The following is a 23,939-nucleotide window of genomic DNA, read 5'->3' as shown; positions in this document are numbered from 1 at the left end:
CCACGGTGAGTTGCATCCATTAAAATCAGTTTCTCAGCTCCCCTATCTTAATGTCATGTAGTTTAGCTCTTAAAAATAAATATATCCCCAAAACCTAACCCAACCTCCCTCCAAATACATAAACAAATAAAACGCACCTAACCCCTGCACGCACACATATGGTGAAGGTACAGCAAGTATATGGTGACTTAGCTCCTTGCAGGCAAATGCGTTGCTTGAAAATATAGTTTAGTTGTTAGAAAACCCGGCAAAGGGATTTTCTTCTTTAACCTCTGCTTTATTTTTGTTAAAATGGTCATTAGAACCAGTGCTAGGCACTCTCCAGAGCAGTGGGTTCCATGATTTAAAATAAATAAATAAAATCTCTCTGATTAATCAGTTTCTTTTCTTGGCTTCTGGCCTTGGAGCTTTGTTCTGCTGTGTTTTGAGAGCATTCACTCGGCTTCTGAATTCTAACTAGAAGCTGATCATGTCCATATGGACTTTGTTCCTTTCCTAAATTACACATCTAGCATCTTGGATCCTTCATATGCTCATTTCTGTCTCCTTTCATATGTTTTTCTATCAGATAAGACTTGAACATCTAAATACTCTCATTAATTTAACTATTACACTGGTGATTACCGCATATCTTAAGTGTTTACCCAAAACTTCTACACGGTCACAGAAACTATGGGGCTTTGAGTTTGTCACTGTTTGGAGAATCATAGTTAATTTTCAGAGTGGCAGCTGTAGCCTTCATTCACATCTTCAGTAAGTGCTTTCAAGGATTACTCTTCTCAAATGGCAGTGGAGAACACTTGGGTATCAAATGCTTTTAGCCACATAAAAAGTGGAGAAAAGTACTTGTTTTCTTTCCTGTCTTTTTTTTGGGGGATTTTTTTTACCCTGAAAGACATGACACTACTGTAGATGACAGAAGTAATATTTTCTTGCAGTCTATTTTGTACAAACAATAGATTGAGGTTTGTACAAGGTGGACGTTTCCACTAATTTCAAAATTTCAGTAATGTCCTTTATACCTGGGAGCTGTGACCACAGGATTTCGTTACCAATTAGAAGAACAAGTTCAGCTGTTGCCTTTAGGGACATTGCCACTGCCCGGGAGATGTGTTTTTGTACGCTCGTCCCTGTGTCCATTTGCACACAAAGAATTAATTACTCTGGTTTGCTATGGAAACCGTTCTTCTGTATCATATATAAATAAGGGCTAAGCATTTCTGGAAATTTAGAAAAGATGAAAGGAAGTGTAAAAAGTGCTATAATTAAACTGTTCCTGAAATTTTGGCACAATTCTTAAGCTCAGATTTGAAATAGGGTGCTGAGATGCTGCTTGGTTCCTAGAGGCTTTCTGTTAATTCTTTCATTACCTAAGTGAGCATATTCTTAGTCACCAGCACATTCTCAAATGTTGATCCTTCCCAAGAAACGTGATGCCTTCCTGTTTTTCTGATACAATGCCTTTCATCTGCCTCTTCCTTTTCACTGGGGATACATGTTCCTGCTGTATTACAGAACTGAAGTAAGCATCACCTGTTCATGTAAGATAAGGGCAAGTGATATATTGTAGGCAAAGTTAAGTTATAAAAACTTAACTAGAGTATGCTTTTGTATGCTGAAATGGTAGGCTTGAATCTGGAATACTGTTTAGTTTTACTTTCTAAAAATGTAAATTAGTGTCTTAGTTCTCGTCAACAAACACAAAACAGCCTACAAGTAGCGTGACAAGTATTGTAGCTTACTGGATGGCCAAAATGATTGGGCGTTAAGAGATGATTAAAAGGAAAATTACATATTGTAGAACATGACTCATTATGATCAGACTATAGCAGTGAGGTAATGAAGAGGGGGGGGAAAAAAAAAGTGTGACTCAGGTATGCTGTGTAACTCAGATCGTTTCATATATATATATATAAATAATTACGGCATTTTGACATGCTTTGCAAATAACTGAACCTGGTGGCCGTCCCTATCAGGAATTTCTTTCATATGTAGCAAAACTGAAGAGCTGATGTTCTAAGCAAGTTCATATTCCTGCTTTTTGCAGCTAGCATCTGAACAGGGAGAATAGACTGAACGGAGTTGGTTCCCATTTCCCAACTCATCATCCTGACTCCAGTACAGAATGAAGATATTCTGATAACATGGCATTTGCCTCTGTGTTATGTTTCCTGTACCATATTTCTGATGTACATGGTCAGTGGTTTGCTTAATTGAGACAAGAGACAAGGCAAATTTTCAGATAAATATTCAAATGAGAAATGTAGTAGGTAACTGTTACGATTGTGAAGCAGATATTCTGATGCGTGAAGGTTTGTCCCAGCTGTATCGCTTGGTCTAACTAAAATATGTAACTGCCACCTACCAGTCTTTCTTCTCCAAACCTTAAATCGTTTCAGTTGTCACAAAAAAAAAAATCTCTGTCTGAGGTTTCTGTTTGTAAATTCAGCTTTGTTCCTGGAATATACTGCATCTCCACAGGAGGGCTCTGCTGGCATAGCTATACTAGCACGCGCTGTGGGATGCTCATGGGATTTTTGCCTACTTGGTTTCTTTTCCATTTCCCCCATAGGAAAGCGGGTGTTTGAGCTGCTGAGTGCTGCCCTGTCTGGGGTGCAGCAGAGCATTGGAGAGGTGGCTGTTGTGGAACTCCAAACTAGAAAGATAGAAGTGCTCCTTTTCTGCCAGCCTGGCATCACCTATCCCTAGCAAGAAGAGAAATTCGTGTGCTGCTGTTAAAAACAAGTACATTGGGGAAAAAAATGGCTTTAATTTCATTTTTATAGGCATACCTTGCAGTTGGTGCTTTTTAATAAATGTTAAGAGATTGCCAGTTACCTATTGTTAATGGGTTGAACTGAGTGAAAAAATATATTCCATGGCAGTGGTACATCTGATGTCTGAGACAGTTCATAGGGCTATAATAAAGTTGAAATTCTGTGGCTATATGGAAATGCAACATAGAGAAGAGGCAGAAATATAAAGGAAGAACTTAAAAAGAAGCAGCATACTAAGCTTGAAAAAAAAAAAAAAAAAAAATTTTTTTGTTGTTTTTGTGAGGGCAGGAGGTTGTTTGAGGGTTGGGTTTTTTATTATTTTTAATATTAAATCTAGCTGCCGAGGCTGGCAAGGATCAGAGCATTCTCTAGTGCATGCTGTGGAATTGAAATGCCTGGAAACCGTTAATACCAATATACACTCTTTATATTGCTGAGACCTTATCCTACCCAACAGTGGTGAAGAAAAAAGCAGGAGACATTTGCTGTGTTATGAAACCGAAGAACCTTGTCTGCCGAAGTTTTCTTTCTCCCAAGGGACACTGAAGTGATGGCGACATCAAGACATGGTTGCAACTTCTGTGAGAAGCAGGAAATCCTGTCTAATGTCTCAAACCCGTGGAATATAGATCCGTAGGCCTCCCGCAAACCTTCTGAGTATTTGTGTTTGCATACTCTTGTGAATTTATAATGTCAGGCAGCAGAAAGAAGGTCAGATGAGAGTAATGTTGATAAAGTTGTGGTTATGCAAACCACGCTGCTATCTAGCTGGCTTCTTACACAGCTAAAATAAAACTTTGTGCGGATTTTTTTTGTTGTTTTAAGTTATTTGGCTAGGATAAAAACATTGCCAAGGTTGGCTTTTAACCCCCACAGGATCACAGCGTTCGGCATCAACTGTCTGAATCATGAATGGGAGGAAAGGGAAATTGCTGGGAAGAAATTATACTTAAATTGAACAGACTCTTAACATGTGAAAACACACAAATGGGTTTTAGGGCAAGAAATTAAGGCATTAAGTAATTCATTTTCTCCTTTAGTTTTTTGGTCTGGAGAAGTACAAAACAAATACTACAAATACTTTGGACAAACAATATGTTTAAACACCTTAGTCTTTGCTCTTCTGTGTTATACCTGACTGTCACATGAACTGTAGCAAATGAAGCTGGGGATGACAGTTTTACTACATCTGAGTCAGTGATACCCACAGTTTTTATAGGAAGTGTGCAGTCTTTGGGCTATAAATAGCTTTTCCTGAGCATTTTCAAGGTTATGATCACACCATGAGCATGTTGCATATCAAGCGAAGTTTTGCAAGACCTTTAACTGCGTACATCTTGCAAGAAGTGAAGCTGTCTCCTGAATGTGTTGTGCCTGAAGTTTGAAGTGCATCGTCATTAAGTGAAATGATATTGTTTGCAGTTCATATTTCAGATAATGTTGTATACCAAGCTTGCTGAAAACGTGTTCAGTAAAACCCTTAGGATGTGTAGAATTGGAGACTTTATAACACATTTTAAGTAAACATAGCTTTATACTTACTGTGCATCTTTTTTTTTATAAAAAAGAGTGATTCTGGTGAGAACTATTCTGAACTCTTCTGTAAGAACTCACTTTGCCGAGGGCAAGATCCTTACTGTTTGTCGGTAGCTAGCAGCCTGTACTTGGTGCTTATAAAAAATCTTGCAATCCTCTGACAGTTACAGATTTTGTGGTAAGTGAAACTTTGTATCAGCTATGCATTGTTTTCCATCTTCACTTATTTTTATAATTTTAAAGCAGTTAACAACACTTGACGTAAATATTTTTCTCTTTGATATAGACAACACTGCTAAGTCGTCTGGAACGAATATTTGAAGTCTGTTTTCCTTCCATGCCTGTTCTTGAAATTGAAGAAGAAATAAGTTCCTTGTATCATTTGTTGGAAGCAGGTGAAAAGCAGTTGACAACTGAGGAGACCTTAGCAAATACTGGGTAAGAAGCCACAATGCAACAAACTTAAAATGAAGTAGAAACATGTCATCTTTGGGAACATATAGCAGTAATTCAAAATGAGTTGTTTGCTTCAAGCGTTTTGAAAAACTATAGAGTAAAAATTAACTATCTAGCAGAATGATTATTTTCAGTGACTGCATACACCAGGAGTATTTTACTTAGCGTATCAACTTAGTCAGCAGCATATTATCTTCTTTAAGTGATGTCTCTGAGTTAATCAGAATATGTCTTGTTAGTTAGAATTTATATAAATTGCTATATTTATTCATGTGATGACCACATCCTGTCTGCTGTGGACATCATTTTCCAATAATAAGTGGGAACTATAATTGTTCTGAGAACACTGTGCAGTTTTAGTTCCCCTGAGTGTTGTGCTTCAGTGTAAGTTTAATTGGAACGTATGATAAGTCACTTGCATTAAAAACTAGAATAAATATTCAAGGCTGCTAAGCTGTTTTTCCTGTTGATAACTTGATTTATGATGGGTTGTATAGGGAAGTGATGGACATGTGGACAGAGCTGCAGGATATCCATGATGCATATGGACTGAGATACCAGTGGGGTGGCTCCCACAGCAACAAAAAGCTTTTGTGCTCCTTGGGAATCGACACAAGAAATATTGTGAGTCTGTCAATAAAACTTGCTTTCTAAATACTGGAGCTGCTTTAACCGTGGAATCAGGTGGAAGTCTTTGTGTATGAATGCTTGTCTCTTAATTGCATAGCTGCACCAAACACAGCTTTTCATGACAGACCGTCTCACAGCTTAACTTTTTATAAGCCCTGTTAATGTTAAAAGTTGCGTTAGTTTTTAACCGCTGTGTTACATTTAACATAGTATTTATTCTCTGATATTATTCTTGTACAGTTATGTAACGCTGAAAAATTATTATCATCACTGACACAGAAACTCTTAAGTAAATTTTTTTGTTGTTTTATCAGCTCTTTACAGGCAACAAGAAACAGCCTGTTATAGTACCCATGTATGCAGCAGGACTGGTAAGCTTTTTTTAGCATTATTTTTTTTGCTATAGTTCCAACAACGTTATATAATGTAATATATTAAATGACATTAAGTGCTAAGTATGCTGAAAGATATTTTTGTAAGCATAATTATGGCTTTGGCATCACTTGAAATGCTAGAAAAGAATCCTCAAATACACAGTTTTCATTATGTGTGCAAGCAGATACTTTATTTTAAATTAAAGGGATTGATTTCCTTATTTCATAGAGCAACCTATTTATCTGATAAGGTGGGCTACCTGTCCAAGCTCAGTTTGAGACATTTTCTAAAAAAGAAAAAAAGTGTTGAAATAATGTATTCATACGTATGCACTAATAAAAAGTTCTTCTTGCTGAATTTTAACCATTAAATATAAGGTATAGATGTAAAAAATGTCCACTAAAACTTGACACAAGAAACTAGATGGTTAAATAGCTGTCAAAAATGACAAAGGAAACCAGGTTGTTCAAAGGAAGGTTGAGAACTGCGAGATACTTATGGTATACCATGAAATGGGTGTAGGAGATTTTCTTAGCGCTCTTGAGTATTAGTGTTTGCAACTGTTTCTCTGACAGACTGTTTATTAGTTAGTTGATTGCATCTCAGTATCCCTAGGTCAAGAGAGGTGCATGGTAGTGCTTTGCAGTGTTATTGGCATAACCCACGTATATATATTGAGCTATTTATGCATATGAGAAGTGTTGTATAGCCAGTATTGTTGTGTTGCCCTGTGCTTGATAAAAATAGCAAGCATAGTTTAGATTTCTGTAGATTTAAGGAAACTCACATAGCCTAGTGCAGTAAGATCAACTGTTCTCGCTTAAGCCGATATTCTGTAATTTTGTTTGACGTTTCAGACTCTGCGCAATGTCTGTAGTAGTAAAAACATTCAGAATATAGGATTTGCCATTTTTTGCTAGTCTGAGCAGAACAAATATGTTTGTTTTTTTTTTTCTGGAAACATATACATATATTTATATACACATACGCTTTTATATGGTCATTCACAAACTGAATATTAAAAGATTACAATTTTGTTTGGTAGATATTAAGCCAATTTAATCTGTAGGTTAATTTTATAGAGCCACTTCTGCAGTCAGTTTCTAAAGCTGTTGTTTTCTGATGCATCAAGCTCAGCTCATGCACTTCTTTGGCTGCAAGCATGGTCTTCTGATACAGAGAGATAAAACATCTCATAGCAATTGCCTTTTTAATCCCATAACATATTTGTGAGCAAGACTATGTTTGTACACAACACGTGCAGTTATTTTTTGGCAACAGATTGTTGTTGCTGATTAATTATCTCCTAAATCTTTTACATACTTGTGCACACGATAAGTGGGATAGAGATGATGCTAGGAGTAAAGTGGCTTACGGCTTTCTGTTGCCACACTGCTTCGTGTGTTTCTCCGCTGTCCAAAAGAATTGATTTAACTGGTGGTTAAATTCTAAGCTCTCCTAACTGCTGTAGAAATGTTTGTGGGACAGATGATCTTGGTGGCTAGCTTCCTGAAATTATTTCAAAATAGGCTAAGTTGCAAATCCAATGGTTTTATTTGGGGATTTCTTTTCTCATACTGCATTGTTCTGAGGTGGTTTGCATGTCTCAGTGCAAACTTTGGTCTTTCTGTAGATCTCTCTCTCCTCCTCAATTTCATTCAGGAACACCAGAGTTCAACATTTTTCATAGTACTATTTAGCTTTGAACAGTTTGCTTAAAATTTAAAAAGTGGGTTTAATTATTTTCTGATTCCTTTTTAATGCATTTATTTCCACGTCAGTAATTATTGTTCCTGGTGTCATTCCGCAAACTGATAATTTGACTTGTTTCTTCTGAGTAACTTAATTGTTGAAATGGAATGAATGCAGTTGTACCTTTTTGATGGGCCATTTGATATTTCTGGAATAGTCTACACGCAATTGGGAGGAGAAGACGTCACCTTATCAAGTGACTGTTTCCTCCAGCTTAAATTACACTATTGAAAGTAAGCTCCAGCTAAGCACTTGGGTTTCTGTTATTGGCTCTAAAATGTTTATTAGGCCTAAGGAGCCAGAATAATTATCTCTCCTGCCCCATCTCCTTCTGTGTCCCCCTCACTGAAAGAGTCCCAGAGATGTATGGTTAACCCCCAGCCCCTAGTTGAGGGTAGTACTACTTGGTCATGTATCTTCTATTTTTTTGCGTCTCTAGTTCTTGGAATATGTGTGTGTGTATCTGTGTGTGTGTGTGACTTTGATTATTCTTTTTTTTAATTTATTTCTTTACTTAGGGTATGTTAGAGCCTACCAAGGAACCTTTGAAACCAATATCTGCAGCAGAAAAAATAGCTTCAATAGGACAGACACCTCCTGTATCGCCAGAGATGAACACGTGTACATCTGATCAGTTCCAGGTAAAAAACAGAGAAGGGGGAGGAGACAAAAGAAAGAATGAGGGAAACAATGGGATGCTTTGCCTTTTCCTTCATATTTAAAATATCTAGATAGTGTGTTCAAAGAGACCTGTATGTAAAGGGCAGGTGTTCCTTGTGTCAGATTGAAGTCCTGCTCTTGGATCTACTTTTCATGTGTGACTGGAAGGGAGTCCCTGTGATAAGACTGTAGCAGTTGGTGGCCAGCATTTAACAGTCCTGATGATATCTGCTGTTATACAGCAATTTTCTTTAAAAGGCAGCAGACAGTTACTTCCACAAATTTTAAATGTAACCTTACAGTTGTCCTTCCTGTGGCTAACGTTTTTCATCTTTGCTTTTTCTGAAGCTTATTGTAGGAGTTTGATACAAAATGAGTTCAGAGGAGTGTAGGAGTGAGCTTTTCAATTCCACAAATTCTGTTTTGGTGTTGTTTTTTTGATATTATGATGTTAGAAAGCCACTTTAATGCCATGCATGTTGCAATGTCTGTGGTTGGCAACTAGCTAATGGGGTATGCAGAGGCATTTCATTTTCAGTGTCACTACAGTGGTCCTCGGCACAAAATCAGAGAGTCAGCTGTGTCCCTCCTTAGTGCAGGTCTTGTTTAATCTACCCAGCATCTTTAGTTACCTGCTATGCTTGTGACTTCTGATTGGATGCATTCCAAAATTAATTATCCTTGTGCTACACCTAACCTTAAAACCAGGTGTAGCAATTTCCTTGCGCTCTTTACCCTGCCATAGTGCAGAGCTCAAACTGACATGCTTGTACCAGAGGAGAAATTTTCTTTCATTGTGGAATAGCTGTATGTCAGTGGTCTCAGAACTGGGGTTGGTTTATATAGTAATAAACACATTTGGTGATGCTTCCCTATGCTGCTTCTCACAAATACTATAGTGGAACTGAGCAGCTGATCTGGGTATTAGAAAAGATAGCAATAATAATTATTGCAGCCACTTTGAGCTGAAGAAATCATTTGTGTGATTTCTACATATGAACAAAGTAGGAAAAGTTCGCTGGCTTTCTGAAGGGTTCAAAGTTCTGTTTTTTACAGAGGGGAGAACAGATTAAACCGTACACTAAACATAATGTAGAGAGCTGCAAGAGCTTGAAGTAGCAGCATCTATGACATGTGCCATTTTCTCAGTTGCTTGGCAGTCATAGTGCTGAGTGCTAAAAATAAGAACCTCTACTTATCCAAGTCTCTTTTTTTTTTTTAACTATGAAATTGTACTTTTGGGTATTCCTGCAGCAGAATTTCCCATTACTCGTCACAGTTGAATAATCCTGTCCCATAGCTGGTTCTGACAAGGCCATCTTAGTTCAATAGTTGTGGTCCATAAGTAGACACAAGAAGCTTCTATCTGTCTGCACTGCTGGCCTTAGGTTATTTTTTCCCCAAAAGCTTATTTTAGTATTTGTCTTTTTGGAAGAGATGAGTTAGAACTTTAACCATTAAGAATGCTCAGAGGCCACAGTTAAGTGATGTTCAGAAAGTTTCAGGGCATGAACAATCAATTCTCCACTTCGGAGACCTTCTTTGTTTCTTGGCCTCATCTTCTGTTAATGTTTGGTGGCTCCTGTTTGCTTTTGGGGAAAATCCAGCTTCACTTTCACATTGTGCAGACTGCCTTTTAGGAATATTCCAGATTGTAGTGGTATTGAGTTGATGTGCCCAAACTTTGGAAAACATTCCATTAGGAAATTTGCTATAAACACTGGTAAATATGCAATGGAAATGCAATTTTAGTGGACCCTGAAACTTCTTATTCTAAACACAGGTAGTTTGGGTACAATAACTTAGGTATCTTTAGGCTTAACTAAGTAATTACACGTGAACTGGGTAAAACTTCTAAATTCCTCCATTTTCAGATGGCAATGATGATTGATCATTCTTATATTCAGAAACCAGCATATGGGCTTTCTTGTTGAAAAGAGAGGCTGTGGTTAATAGATTCCTATGCTTTGCTTAAGGAAAAGGAGAAGAGTTCTCCTTTGAAAGCCTGGCATTTAAGCGACTTGTGTACAGCTCAGTGTCTGTGCGTGTTGCATGTATGACTTCCTGCAGAGGTAAAAAGATTTTGGAAAAAGGACTGTGATAATGCAGAAGTAGGAGCAGAAAGAGTATTTGTAAAAACACAGAAATGCCTCCTTAGTTTTTTGGTTGTAGGCAAATGGAGGAAAGCATGCAGAGATGTAAATTAGCGAGTATTAGAAATCAAAAGAATGAGGAAAAATGCAGCAAATGAGCTGCAATAATTTTTCTAGTTATTATATAAACTGTATGTTTTGGCCTCCTTCCCCGCAGAGGATCTCACTGGGTTGGTTAGGCTGCGGAAATACAGTGGAGAAATTTCCATCTGAGCCATTTAAGCTGTAAGCACAAGGTTTTCGAAATGATGATTTCTCCTCTTAAGCAAGTTAAGTCACTGACTGATCTATCATATTAGTTTATATAGTAAAGATGACTATTGTAGACTTGTTCTGTTTTATATTTGAAGGTAGCGTCTAAATTCTTCTTTGATCTTTTGTTCATCTTGACAATTGTGGGGCTTATTTCTCTGTTCCTCTGTGCTCATAACTATAAGGGAGTCAACAGAATATGAAATAATCCCCTGATTACTGATGCCTTTATCTAAGTGTGGGGTCTCAGAGGCTTCACAGGTCTGAAGTAAAAGGCTCTATCAAGGTAGATCAGGTGTAAGAAAAATAGGCTCAAATAGGCAACCTTTGATTGTGAAACATGATAGGTACCCTTCTCTTCTGTTTTACAGTGTCTACTGCAGTGGGCTTCTACACCATGGCCAAGTCTTCAGGCAGCGTGATTAAAATATGTACCAGTGCTTGTTAAAAAGGTTGCTGTCTGGAGTTAATATTGACCCCTTTCTCTTGATTTGATACTGTTCTCTGGTTTTAAAGTTTATTTACTTTCTTCTCTTTGGCTTTTTTGCCAAAAGTTCTCTAGATAATTCTGCTCTTTTGGTATTGCTTCAAAGCATCCGCTTCTCTCTTTTCGGGTCTGTGTTTCTTTGGTAGAGCCTAGTGGTAGCTTCATCCCAGCATACAGGATAACTTTGGGATTTCTTACCTACCTGGTTTTGCTTAGTAAGTTTTATATTGGAATAGAAATCTAGAGTGACCCAGACCTTTCTAGAAGAAAATTACCAATAATTATTTTCTCTGGGTGCCTATTACAACACATCTGCATGCATGTAAGGTACTGAATTAGAGATCAGGTTATAATAGAAATATGTATCTTACACTTGCTGGCTATTAGGGACTGAACCTTAATTAAACCCCATGGGGTGACAGTCATTAAAAACACTTTTAATTACATAAGGGACCATCAGGACTTCTAACAATGACAGATGCAAACTCACATATTATTGGCCACCAGTCAAAGGCTCCATCATGGAACTGCTCTCCAGTTATACATACAAGAAAGATCCAAGAATGTATGTAGCTTTGTTGACAGAGTAAAAGAGAAAGATTTGCAGGTAAGAGATATTGCAGAATTTACTATTCTATCAGATGTGACAGTCACTTAAAGGTGGTGTCTGAGAAAAATAGGTTTCAGAACTATCATAATTTTGCCAATGAATACACACAATGAAACATATGAATTGCTTCCATGTAAACCTTTTTCTGAAATGTTTACGATGCTCATATGTGGGATCTATCTAAATATTGGTATTATATTTGTATTACAAGCCCTTCTATTTTTTTTTCCCCAGCTTTTAAACAGAAAAATACTTTTTTTTTCCTTTGTTTAATTTTCTTTGGGTAATTATTGGCATAGAGACAAACATTTACATTTAACTCCTTTGGATTAGAAAAGCTCTTGCATAATACCATTCTAAAATTACTGTGTGAAAAAATCTCTCACTTTGATAAAAGTGAAATATGATGCAGTAAAACCAGCAGGCATTTTAGTTTCCTCTTTCTCACTTCCTTAACAGAGTTGTAGTCTGAGAGCTGAGTATACTTTTTCATTTCTGTACTGTGTCCTGTAATCTAAGATGGAGGGAGGAGTGCGAGCAGTTTGCCCTGATTCTCAATATCCTTCTAGATTGGGCACTTTTCCTCAAAGCGTGTTACTAAAATACTGGTTGTAAATGCGTTAGTTCAGCAACCTTGCAATCTCAGAAAGACAAAACATTCTATTCCCATTTGCAGGGCATATTCCCATTGTCTGACATTTCCATGCTGTGTTCAGGTGTCCCAGTATAGTGACTTTTCTTAGAGCTGAGGTCGCTAGAAACAGAATGTTTTCCCTTTCTGTTTTATTGACTTTTGCCCTCTGCCCTCTCCTTTCACTTTGCTTGCTTTTGTATTGACCAGGGCTTGCCAGCATCCTGTATAGATGGGGGCTTCTTTACTTCCCACCTCCCTCTCTGCAAGTGGTTGAAGTCAGCAGAATTACCTCCTCCCACAGAGCAGACTAATATACTTAGTATACTCTCACTGATTTGGAGGCAGGTTATTGTTTTTCCCCCCATTTTAGGAAGAATTCATCGCATCCTTTGTCCTCTACTTGGCAAATTTGAGAATTGAGTCATCATTAAAGGGAAAAGTTTATCCAGCCATTGGTAGTGCTTTTTCCATGCAGTTCTGTCGCACTCCTCAGTCCTGACTCAGTCTTTTGACACAAAATGCAGTGGGTGTTTTTCCTCAGTAAGTGAGAATTGGTAGGAAGCTACTTTGTTTCAATTTGAGAATTTGAGTTCATTTTCCTCAGGGCAGAAAGCTACTAATTTGTCGTATTCTTTTTTTTTTTTTTTTTTTTCCCCCCTGTACAAACCCCTTTTAATGTTAATATATTTCAGATGTGACAAACTTTAAACAAGCTACTGATTATAGTGATCATTACTTCATCAGGTGTAACTTCCACACTGCTAACATTACGTTTCCATGCAAATCATTTCCATGCCAGTAATTTCATTACCAAAGCAGAGTAAAAAGTGTAGCATCAGCTCCTTAAGCTCCATGGAGTGAAGACTGTTCTAGTTGTGCTCAGTACTGGAAATATTTCCAAGTCATTAGGTAGGAAAGATTTTTCTAGGCAAGGCATTTACTATAAGTAAATACAGAAATTTCCAGCTCCCTTCGCGTTTCTTTCTGTAAACATCTATCCCCTAGCAAAAGCCTTTTACATTTAGCTTAGTTGTACAAAACTAGCTCAGGTTGCTAGTGTCTTGATTCGTGAATACACATTTTTTTTCAGTATTGGATAGCTGTAAGTTTTAAAAATAATATATATATATATATATATATATATATATATATATAAAAAATTAAAGCCTGACTTTCTACAAAAGCAAAGAGAAGGTACGTCTCAGCCACTGGAAGCTTGACAACTAGTGATGCATTTTTGAATAATGCTGTAGAGAACTCCCATTGCTTTTTCTTCCATAAGTGTGATAGTTCTGTTAGAAGTCGAAGGCATGTCCTTTCCCAGTACTTTTTGACAGTTGACTTCACTGGGGAGAAAGCAGAAATGTGATGCCCGGAAGTAGAAAGATCCAACTTAATTCAGACATTTCTGATACTGTCCCATGAGTTTGTGACCTCAGAATAGAGGAGGACAGCACTTGCAAGTCATGCTGCACCTGAACACACTTTCCCTGTAAAGCCTGGTCCCTGCTGCTTGCTTGATTTACCCACGTGTGCGCAAAAGAATTAACAAGAGGGAATAAAAAAGGCAAAGATGGGCTCCCAAAAGGAGTCAACATTTCCATGCTCCTCTCGTTCAAGCGTTGTTACTGATTGTTTGCTTATATATTGGAATGAGTTAATTCTTAGAGGCTAATAAGTCACTGGATTTATCTTGTTTTATTTTTTAAAAGGTGTGGGGAGGATGTTGATGGTTTGTCCCTTGCATGTAGGGATTATGTCTCTTAAAAGCAAAAGAAACCACAAGAATTGTGGGCTATGTGATGGTAAACAGTGATTTTGTATATAATCAGGACAAAGGTGGATGTACAGACAGCTTTCACTAATAACCCTATTCTAAATTTGCCCTGTAATTGTGTATACATAACTTTTTATGCAAAATGCCTCATCTTCCATGAAAGTAATAGTAGTTTAACTTTCAACTATGTCTTAAGGTTGTTGTTTTTTTTTTTATCCAATTCATATGTTTTAGTTAATTTGCAAATCCTGTTTGAGTTAGAAGTTACCTGATCTGTACTGTTCAGAATTTAATGAGACTTCCTGTGGTAGAACAGATCCACTTTGAATCTTTTGTGCATATTATGAAAATACACGCCTCCCGAAAGTTGGAGCTTGCTCATTTAGTTGTCTTTGTAGTATTTAGACGCTAAAGAATCTGTTGTTTGAACTGCTTTTGCATTGTTGTAACCTGAACTGACTATAAAATCTGATTTCTGACTTTTCAACTCTAGGAATCTCTACCACCTGTCCAGTTTGACTGGAGTAGCAGTGGCCTTACTAACCCTTTAGATGGTACGTCTCTCCGTAGAGCCTCTAGCACCAGAGCTAGAGATAAGAAAGCTACAAAGTTCAGACAAACATCTATCTGCTGATTTATTTTTTTTTTAATATATACACACACACATATATATATAAATATATATAATATTTATTTCTTACTCCTAACTTTGGAAATTCAGGCTTTCTTTCTGATTAACTGTGCCCCTACGTGAAGTATTATGTAGTTGGAAAAATACTAAGTATTATTTTAGATTCCTGCCGTATGCTAATGACACATTGGCAATATTAACACTTCATTATAGACATAACTGCAGATTATAATGAAACTCTGAACAAATGACCATTTTAGATTGACAAGTTTTACTTCTTAAAAGTATTTTTCACCAATGAACTATCTCTTTAGACGTCCTTTGAATGACAAACTTGTGTAGAGTGGCTACTTCAAAGCACAATATTTTAACCACAAACTGTTTGCAAAAGATACACTTCTTGAGCTGAAAGTTTTCAGATTTACAGGTAATTTTATATTTCAAAAATGGGACTTCATCTGTTATCACTTTTGCTTACACTCAAGAGCTAATTATAGGACATACATGAAATCAAAGAGGTAGCTACCAACTTATTTGTATCTGTAAATGTATATAGTTATCACATAAAAGACCCTTCACTCATGTCTATTTTAATAGCAAAGTGAGTTGTGCCACCGCCTCCAGTCTCAGCAATGTAAGTGCATGCAAAGGAAATAAAACAAGTTTTGCAAACTTGTGCAATTGACAGACTAGAAACCTGTAAAGAAACAGATACCTTTACGAGGAGACCCTGCTAACAGCAATTAATTCATGACACACAAGTTGTTCAAAAGCAGGCTAAAATAAACTGCATCTCTTACTGCACTGGTGTTGCCTCACGGTGTTGTTTCAGAACATGTGGGATGTTAAGAGTGTGGATAGCAATATCATGGTGCTGAAGGAAAGCCTGGATGGACCCTTTTGCTGTTGTCTGGTGTCTTATTACTTCAGTCAATCATCATGCTTTCTTTTTAACAAACAACTTCTTTAAAATGTATCTTGGTTTGATTTCTGTTTTAGTACTAAAGGGGAACAGTATAATTTACCAGTGAGGAACTGGAAATAAGTGGCATTTGTTGGCCTGTGTTCACACTGCTTGAAGATAATGATAATTAATAGCTTAAAGCTGCTAAATAAAGCTTTAAAGGTTGTGGGTTTTTTTTTTCGTTCTTTGCTATTTGGGGATCTGCTAAGTCTTCCTGATGAAAGAATGGATTTCGATTTCAGTGAGGGGAGAAAAAGCCTGCTATATTCTAACTATCGATTGATCTATATATTGTTTCCCTTTAACTGATCACATCTTTCTCTCTGGGTCGTGCTGGTTCTCTTTCATTTTTAGATTGAAATAAATATATCTATTTTAAAGTTACTAGTGTTGATTTCCTTGCTGCATTGTACATGAGGAAATGTGCGCTGAATTAAGTTGTTAACATCTTAGAAGGTACAAACTAATACTGTAAGCATTGTTTTCATGTCGATTTTTAAATTGTGTACTGAGTACTAATTATAACTTGCATGTTCAAGTGTGTGTCTTACCCCTTTTTACACATAAACCCCTCCCTTGGCTTACCTTCTATATGGCTGCCTACCAACACGGTCACTGAATTTCAAGCTAGTGGAGGTTCCACTCTTCTGAACCTTGATTTCTTTGGGCCCGTGGATGACAGTAGCTCTAGCAGCACCACCACAATCCCAGGTCAGCAGAGTGTTAAAACCACAACTGTAATATAACGACTTACTAAAAGCATGAGCACATCACTTTGACTTTCCTATAAACAAGGAAAAATTTTACATTGCGTTTCTCTACAGTGTCTTTCTGCTGCATTTTTTTTCCTTTAATCTGTGTTCTGTTCTCTGTTTTGTATCGAGTATGAGGTATTTAAAAGGTACTGTCAGCTCGGTATGTGTCACATGCTGAAGGAATGAATGGCTCTTGCAAATAAGATGTTAAAACACTTGTTTCAAATGAGAAATGTTGAAAGTTAACTTTTCTAAGTGCTTAAGAAAAATTGAAAAATGCTGTAGATGTGAGGATTCCCAAAAAATAAGGCTTGTTCTCTCTTCTGAACAAGTGCCTCCAAATTATAGGATTATGATGTTATTTGGAAGCTATGTGTGAATATAAAGTTATGGGGCTTAACGTATCACAACCCCGCTGCTCTTTACTGGTACCAGGAAGCTGTAAATTTCTGCTTTGTGTGAACTACTAATAGTGGAAAAAAGTGTTTTAACAACATTCATAACAAATACAAGGATAGTTGCATGTTTGTAGGACATCAGAAGCTAATGAATGTTAATTATAAAACCAAAGCACTTTATCTGCAACTTACTCCCTTAAAAGGAGACAAAACCACCACTCTCTCCATTGAATAATACGTGAAAGTAATTGAATGCATTTATTGCATGGTTTTGACGTGCTCTGAGTATTTTGCACGAGCTTGTGAAAACCTACACTTCGAATAAATTTCTGCAGGAATTTAAGGAAACAATTTGGGGATTTCTCCCAGTGCATAGGTTAAGTAGATAAGGCAAATGCTCTTTCAATACAATGCCTGAAGCCTTGACAATCACTTTCTTCATAAGAAGGGTTTTTTTTCCCCTCAGTGATTTTAATTTAAAAAAATCAATTTTTAAGAGGTTTGGGGTTTTCCCGCTTTTCAAATAAGTGCTTATAATTTTTGTTGTATTTTTTGTTTTTAAAAACCTGGTTTTTTAGTTTTGAAAGCTGAACATTGAAGGCAATTTTATGGCACCACATTCCAAATGTCTCTTTATTCCACCCTTGAGAAATGTCCTTATCAGATGAAAGACAGCAGGTTTTTCGTGCGAGTGATAGGTAGCAAATTCAAGATGCTTGAGTCTTACAGATTCTTTTAAGTGTGTGCAAATCTATCCCGTACATGTACTGCTCATGCAGTTGGGTACGTTCTTGTGTCCTGATGCTGTGCACACTTTGAACTGATTACTGGAGGGATACTCTGTTAGCGTTTTATTGCTTTTTTTTTTTTTTTAATGTTGTTGTTGTTTCATCAAGTTACAGGTATTACCTCCTTCCGTGGTATGCCCTATAGTGCCTATTTTTGGAGGTTTTTTGGTTTTGGCTTTTCTTTCCTCCTGACTTGTTTCTGGGAAAGTCATTTGTTTCTTAGCTTGCAGCTTGTGTGTTTGTGTGTGTGTTTAGGAGCTTTGTGTGGGGTTTGGTTGGCTAACTTTCCTTCAATATCTCATTAAGGTTTTGCAGTGCTTTGCTTAAGTATTCTCTAATGATTCAAATAAAACAGAGAATATGCAACTCTTAAAAATAACTAAAATAATTGAAAGACAAATTTTTAGATCTTTTGGCTTAAAGAAGAAACTTATCAGTAATAGAAGTTTGTTCTTTCTCTGAAGACCTTAATTTTACTCACTATAGCTCTACGCTGTATTCTTCTCAGTCTGATTCCATCAGCAGCCAAAATCGCTTCTTATTAAAATTTGCATTCTACATCATGAACAGGGAGTTAACTCATTTCTAGTATGTTCCCACAGATTTAGTGTACTGTTTTATTTTTCATGTTGATAGTTTAACATAAATGTAGCTGAGTAAGTGGTTCCTAAAGAACAGTAAATTGAGCAGTGACATTGCACTACAATGAAAATGAATTCAGGACCGTAAACATGAATATCTAAATGATGTAACTTATAAGGTTGCATTAAACATTTGTTGCAGAGTTGCATGTCAAAGGACTCCTTGTTTCAATTAGTTTTACAATTTGTACCTTAATGGGATTTCGCAGGCTTCTGCAGGTCAAAGTGTATTTCTTCAAGTCTTCCTCTCCCTATGTGAAAGTGGGTATTTCATGGAATAGCTGGGCTTTTTCCTATTTCCGAGTTCTGTAAACATCTGACAATACTTAAAGTCTTGGTATACTGGTCTCAGGGCAGTATATATTTTGATGTTTTGCATGAAACTGGATGAAATTGACTTTGAAAATACAGACTTAAAAAAATAGGTTGAAAAGAGAACTGATTAATTGCTAATCAACTCATATGAGATGGAGCAAATCTTCCCCCTCCCAGCTCCAGCAGCTTAACTAGATGATTTTTTTAATTTTACTTTTTGGTCGGCTTAATTTCCTAACAATGAAAGAGTACTTCACTTGGGCACAAATGACAAATGGTCAAGACACTGCTTGGGGAGAGCTCATGCAAAGCAGGCATGAGGATTATTAACCTCATTTGTTGGCGCACATAGTACTGCAATTACTGGGTGGAAAAGACAGGACGATAGGCAGAGGCATTTTTTTATTATTATTTAGTAAGCTTTTGGTATTTCAGAAGTACTTCTAAAAGTGTCTTGATCCAGGCGAGTAAACTGTGTAAAATCATCGACACATCAATTTTATAAATGCTGTTTTTTATATTAGGTAGCTACATGGGACCATCGTGTCTAATGATTGTTCCGCAGTACTACAAAATGCTTCTGTGTTGTCTAAACCAGCTGGCACTAGTGTTAAAATTGTTTAGTGTTAAAATTGTCAATAAAACACCATGCTTCTGTACAAAATTCTACACCGGTTTTGAAAAATATAATTGTGGATGGTGTGTATGCACACTTCATTTAAACCCATGAAGCGTAAAATAGCTGAAACTGTAACTAGAGGAATATCACCGATTTAAAATGCTTCTGACAAAATGTGTTGTGACAGTCTTTCCCCTTGATTTGTTTTGGTAATTCTAATTCCTAGAAACTTTTTTAAAGAAAACATACTTAATACCTGGAAATTTTACAGCTACTTCCTACTGTGATGTGATGCTTGATATTAAACAGGTAGAATTTCACCCATATGTATGTATTTTTTGGGGGTGCAGGTTTCCATTGTTTTCAGAATGGCCTCTGCTGATAAAATTTGAAATCCATTCGCAACATATGTGATGTCAAAATTCAGCATCTGACTTAAGATATCTGAAACTAGGAAATCAAGGCTGAAATATCCAGATACTCAATGTTATAAATACTTGAAAGATGAAAAGGGAGCATAGACTACAAATTTTGGTAGAGTTATACATATTAGTATGTAGCTTTTTTAATGCCATTCCACTTGTATGTGTTGTAAAAGCTGCTTTTTCTCACCTAAAATTTTTTTAGCACAACCTCTTGTGAAAAGCAAGATAGTAAATGCACTCTAATGCATACCAGTGTTGTGTTTAATTTCTCGTTAAAGAGTTGGTCCCTGTTAACATGCGGCATTCTTTTAATACAAAGAGTTGAAGTCATCGAAACAATCCATTTTAACACAGCTGATATTTTTACAGGTGTTTCACTCAAAAAGGTAAATCAAATTTGTTTTATTTGCTCGTAGACTGAGACCTTGTATGCCAGACTTGATCCAGTGTGTGTGTGTTTTGTAGTGCAGCGATAAAAGCTACCGAAAAAGGGTGGGGAGAGACGACAATGTTTTAGAAATGCAGACATGTTCTGTCATGTTCTTTTCATGTATCTTGAAATTAAAAATGATTCAGATGTTTACAGAAAACAGTCTCTAGCAAGTTGGTCTGTGGCTAATTATGGCTATACTTGCCTCCAACCATCACTGATTATCATTTTATACTATAAGGTGTGGATCCTGAGTTGTATGAATTGACAACCTCAAAACTGGAAACTTCCAATGCAAGCAACAGAGTGACTGATGCGTTTGCAAGACTAATGTCCACTGTGGAGAAGGCAAGCACGTCCACAAGGTAAATACTTTTTGTTGCACTTTTTTCTTCTTTTTCTAAGGGTAACACAAAATGTGAGGAGTGAATGTGTGTGCTGTTTTAGGTCAGAAGTTCTCAAATGATCAAAAGGCTTCAATTTAATAATTACATTTAAATATGAAACTCATAGTACTGTAGTTCATATTTCAAATTATCATAAAACTCTAAAATAAGATGGGAACCAGTTCATGAGCTGAAAGGACAAGATCACCAGAAAAGCTAGAGCCAAAGAAGGAACTGGAAGAAGCGACTTTCTGAAGGACAGAGCTGATTCCCAAGAACAGAAGGGTAAAGTTAACCACTCAGTTCAGTGACCGAGGACTTTGACGGAAGACTCTCTTTGGTCCTCTTTGTAATTTATAGATATGGAATGTTGCACAAGTAAAATAATAAAACTCACTAATAATTATGACAATATTTGTCCCTTCCAGTATATTTCTAGCACCTGTCAAAACCTCAGTGACCAAACAGATTGATTTTGCTGTTGCAAGTTCAGGAACAAGCGTGTAGTTGGTTTAGGATGTCCTTCATGGATCTCATATGAAGTTCTTCTGTACTTTCTTTTTTTTTATAGGTAGAGTCTATTTGAAAGGCTTTAGATGTCAGATGTCTTCCTTGAAGTCTGGCCTGTTGAATCAGTACAGAATAGTTTCTCCACTTATAAGCTTGTATTCTTTACATTTATTTTTTGAATGATACACATCTTAGCAGTAGGATCCTGGGCTGTCTTAACATGTAATTAATGTCTGTGCCCATTAAAGAATTGCTGAGTGATTCTTACCAAATAAAAAGTTTCTATTGTTGAGGAAGTGCATGCTTTAACATGCAAGAAATATTAGTTGTTTTGCAAGTAATAGATGGTAACATAGCCTCGCTTATAAACGAGCTTTAGGGTTTATTTGACACTCTGAAACTAAATAGATGCATTTCCATGCAGCATAGCACTTGCAGAGGAGGCACAGTTGAAGAGTTGTGGCAAACGTAGCAATTTGTAATGGTGGGACATAGCTGGCTTTCTTAAAATTACTAAAACTATAGTTTTAAAGAGCTCTTTTAAAACGTGTTCTTTCATTGAGAAAACTATCTTGCTAGTTCTCCTGCAGTGAAAATGTTCAAAGTGAACACTGAATAAAAAAGATCAACAAGCCGTGAAATTTCGAGGGAGAACCAGTAGAGGGAACTCCGCACTTCAATGCTGATTTTTTGTGTCTGGGCTTTTGGATTGCCTGTTTTCCTATCCATAGAGTGCACGTACCCTTTCTGAAGATCCACTAGTGGGGAAGTTTGACTTCCACTAATTAGAAAACATGGTTACATTTGAAATATTTTTGTAATGTATTGTAAGTCTAATTTAAAAGTAACCACAAATTCTAAGCAGGACGTACGAATTCCAGATGTATCATTAATTATTTTATCTCCGTTCATAGATTTGTACCTGCTTGCTTGCTTTGAGATATCCCAGCTTACTTTTTCTTTACAAAGGAACAGGGAAGTCTGCTTTGCTTAAATGAATGTTGACCTTCACTTTTCTGTATTGTTCTTTTTTGATATGAGGGGTTTGGGGCTTTTCCCAATGCTTCCATGGTGCACTTGAAAGCTCTTACTCTGTTAAAGCTCTTTATCCAGATGTCAAAGTTCTTTCCTTGTTCTGGGAAGCATTGCATACTGATAGGAAGAGGTTCGAGGTCTGTGCTGTAGGAATACATCAGGCTGGGGACCTGGGACATTGCGGTTAAGTTCAGACACGCACAAGGATTAGCTGTTTTAAAGCAGCTATTTTCACTGTTCAATACATTTTGTATGTTTTTGTCAAATTACTTTTAAAAATTCCAAGTGTGTTTTTCTCTCTTCTGATTTCATGCTCTCTGAAAGAAAAGCAGTCTATTTTTCTGTTTTTCAAGCTAGAAGCCTTCAGAGATATAAGAAGGTCTTATCTCAGAAGCATGCCAAATATGGTGCAGTATGTTAGCTTTTTCTAATAAAATTGTTTTTCTTTTGAGATTTTTAGTCTTTTTTTAACGAACTAGAGACTTTAAAATAGGAGTGGCTGGTATAGCCAGCTCAAGAAGCTTGACATTCCTGCAGAAACTTGGAAATGGGGACTATTAGCCATTCATGGTAATTGAAGATGTGGCCAGTGGCTTTAACACCACTTCGATGGCAACTTCAGTTGTGCTGAGGCTATCCCATGTCTGTAACTTGTCTGAACTCAAGATCTTTAGCATAGAGTTTAGAGTGAAAATACCATTGTTCCGTTGTGGGAAGCCATGTGAAGAGTCATCTTTGTCTGAAATAGTCCTGTCTTTTGCTTCCAAACTGATCTCTTGAAGCTGGGAAGTCAATTTCCCAGAAAGAAAGTCTTGGGAGAGGAGGGGAAACTGCCCCCTCAGCTTGAGCCTGAAACCTTGGCAGCAGCAGTAAGTGTTGAAGGTCAGGGATCCAGTGCAGCATTCCACTGAGCGAGACTCCACATCCTTGCCCAGTTCCACAGAACTGGCAGAGATCAGAAGTTCATCTGCTGTCTTTTTGAAGGAAAGCAGAGCACTGATACCTTTCCAAGATATGGCCGAAACCCTCATTTAAACTGGAAATACTCCTTGTAGGTGGTGTTGGATGGAGCAGGCTAACTCTTAATTACAGAGCGATTTTTAAAGTGCATTTCTCTAATCAACTCATTGTTGCTGTTAGAGCCTGGCCTTGCTGGTGCTATCCACAAAGCCCTTGGCAAAAGTGAGAGATGACTGAAGTCCTGAAAGACTGAAGGCTGCAGGAAGGGGCTGGAATGCAAAACCCCCAGTGAGGTGTGAGTGACACATCAACAAAGCATTCCCTATTTCTTGCTAAGTTTTCGTCCAACAACTTTCCTGCCTGTCAGTCTGCCTAATTTCTTGCAGCTTAAAGTTAACGTGCCTTTGAAAAGGAAACTTCATGCCAGCAGGTAGAGGGACTTGCAATTATTTGCTTGGTTAAGGGCATCCCCTCTTTCCTCTGTCTTGGGAGGAACTGTAACCTAATGTAAGAGAAGAGATGGATGGGGCCAAAGTGCTCTGGAAAAGGTAGTTTTAATACCTTAGTAGGCAGTGACCCTTTTTTGAGTGAGGGCTTGGTCTGTTAATGGTTTAGTAATCAAAACATCTGGTTCCAAAGCAGGCAGAGGTAGTACAGCTGCCACTGACAATCCACTTACTCAGGTGTCTATTCTGTAAGCCACGGTAGCTAGAAATTAAGAGAAGCTCTGCAGTGGATCCCTGTAGACCAAGGTGTAGCAAAAGAATCTCTTGACATTGAGAACATCTTCAGCAAAAGTGGTGATTGAAATTAATGTACCTGACATGGTTCTTTCTCTTGCCTATATCAAAAGAGCACTATGGTTGTTAGGCAATCTGGTAAGTTATAAGGGTAGAAACAGTCTGCAGTGATGATGCTACTTTGTCTTTTAAGATTAGAGAGTTAGCGAGTAATTTTTAGGGTTTGCCCTGCTGCTGTTTGCT

General features: G+C 37.2%; 1 protein-coding gene across 1 annotated transcript in view; it reads left to right on the top strand.

Annotated features, from left to right (window-relative positions):
- AFTPH (aftiphilin) overlaps window positions 1-23,939 on the top strand; it is a 48,020-nt gene that overhangs the window by 20,478 nt on the left and 3,603 nt on the right. Inside the window, exons 3-9 of the mRNA XM_082480802.1 lie at window positions 4,600-4,751; window positions 5,267-5,393; window positions 5,714-5,770; window positions 8,045-8,167; window positions 14,593-14,653; window positions 16,322-16,405; window positions 20,307-20,430. Coding sequence (XP_082336928.1) covers window positions 4,600-4,751; window positions 5,267-5,393; window positions 5,714-5,770; window positions 8,045-8,167; window positions 14,593-14,653; window positions 16,322-16,405; window positions 20,307-20,430 — 728 coding nt within the window. The remainder of the gene's footprint in view (window positions 1-4,599; window positions 4,752-5,266; window positions 5,394-5,713; window positions 5,771-8,044; window positions 8,168-14,592; window positions 14,654-16,321; window positions 16,406-20,306; window positions 20,431-23,939) is intronic.

Source organism: Vanellus vanellus, assembly GCF_965231255.1.
Source record: "Vanellus vanellus genome assembly, chromosome: 3".
NCBI lineage: Eukaryota > Metazoa > Chordata > Aves > Charadriiformes > Charadriidae > Vanellus > Vanellus vanellus.
Note: the sequence above shows the minus strand (reverse complement) of the source record. Positions and strands in the feature narration are given on the sequence as shown.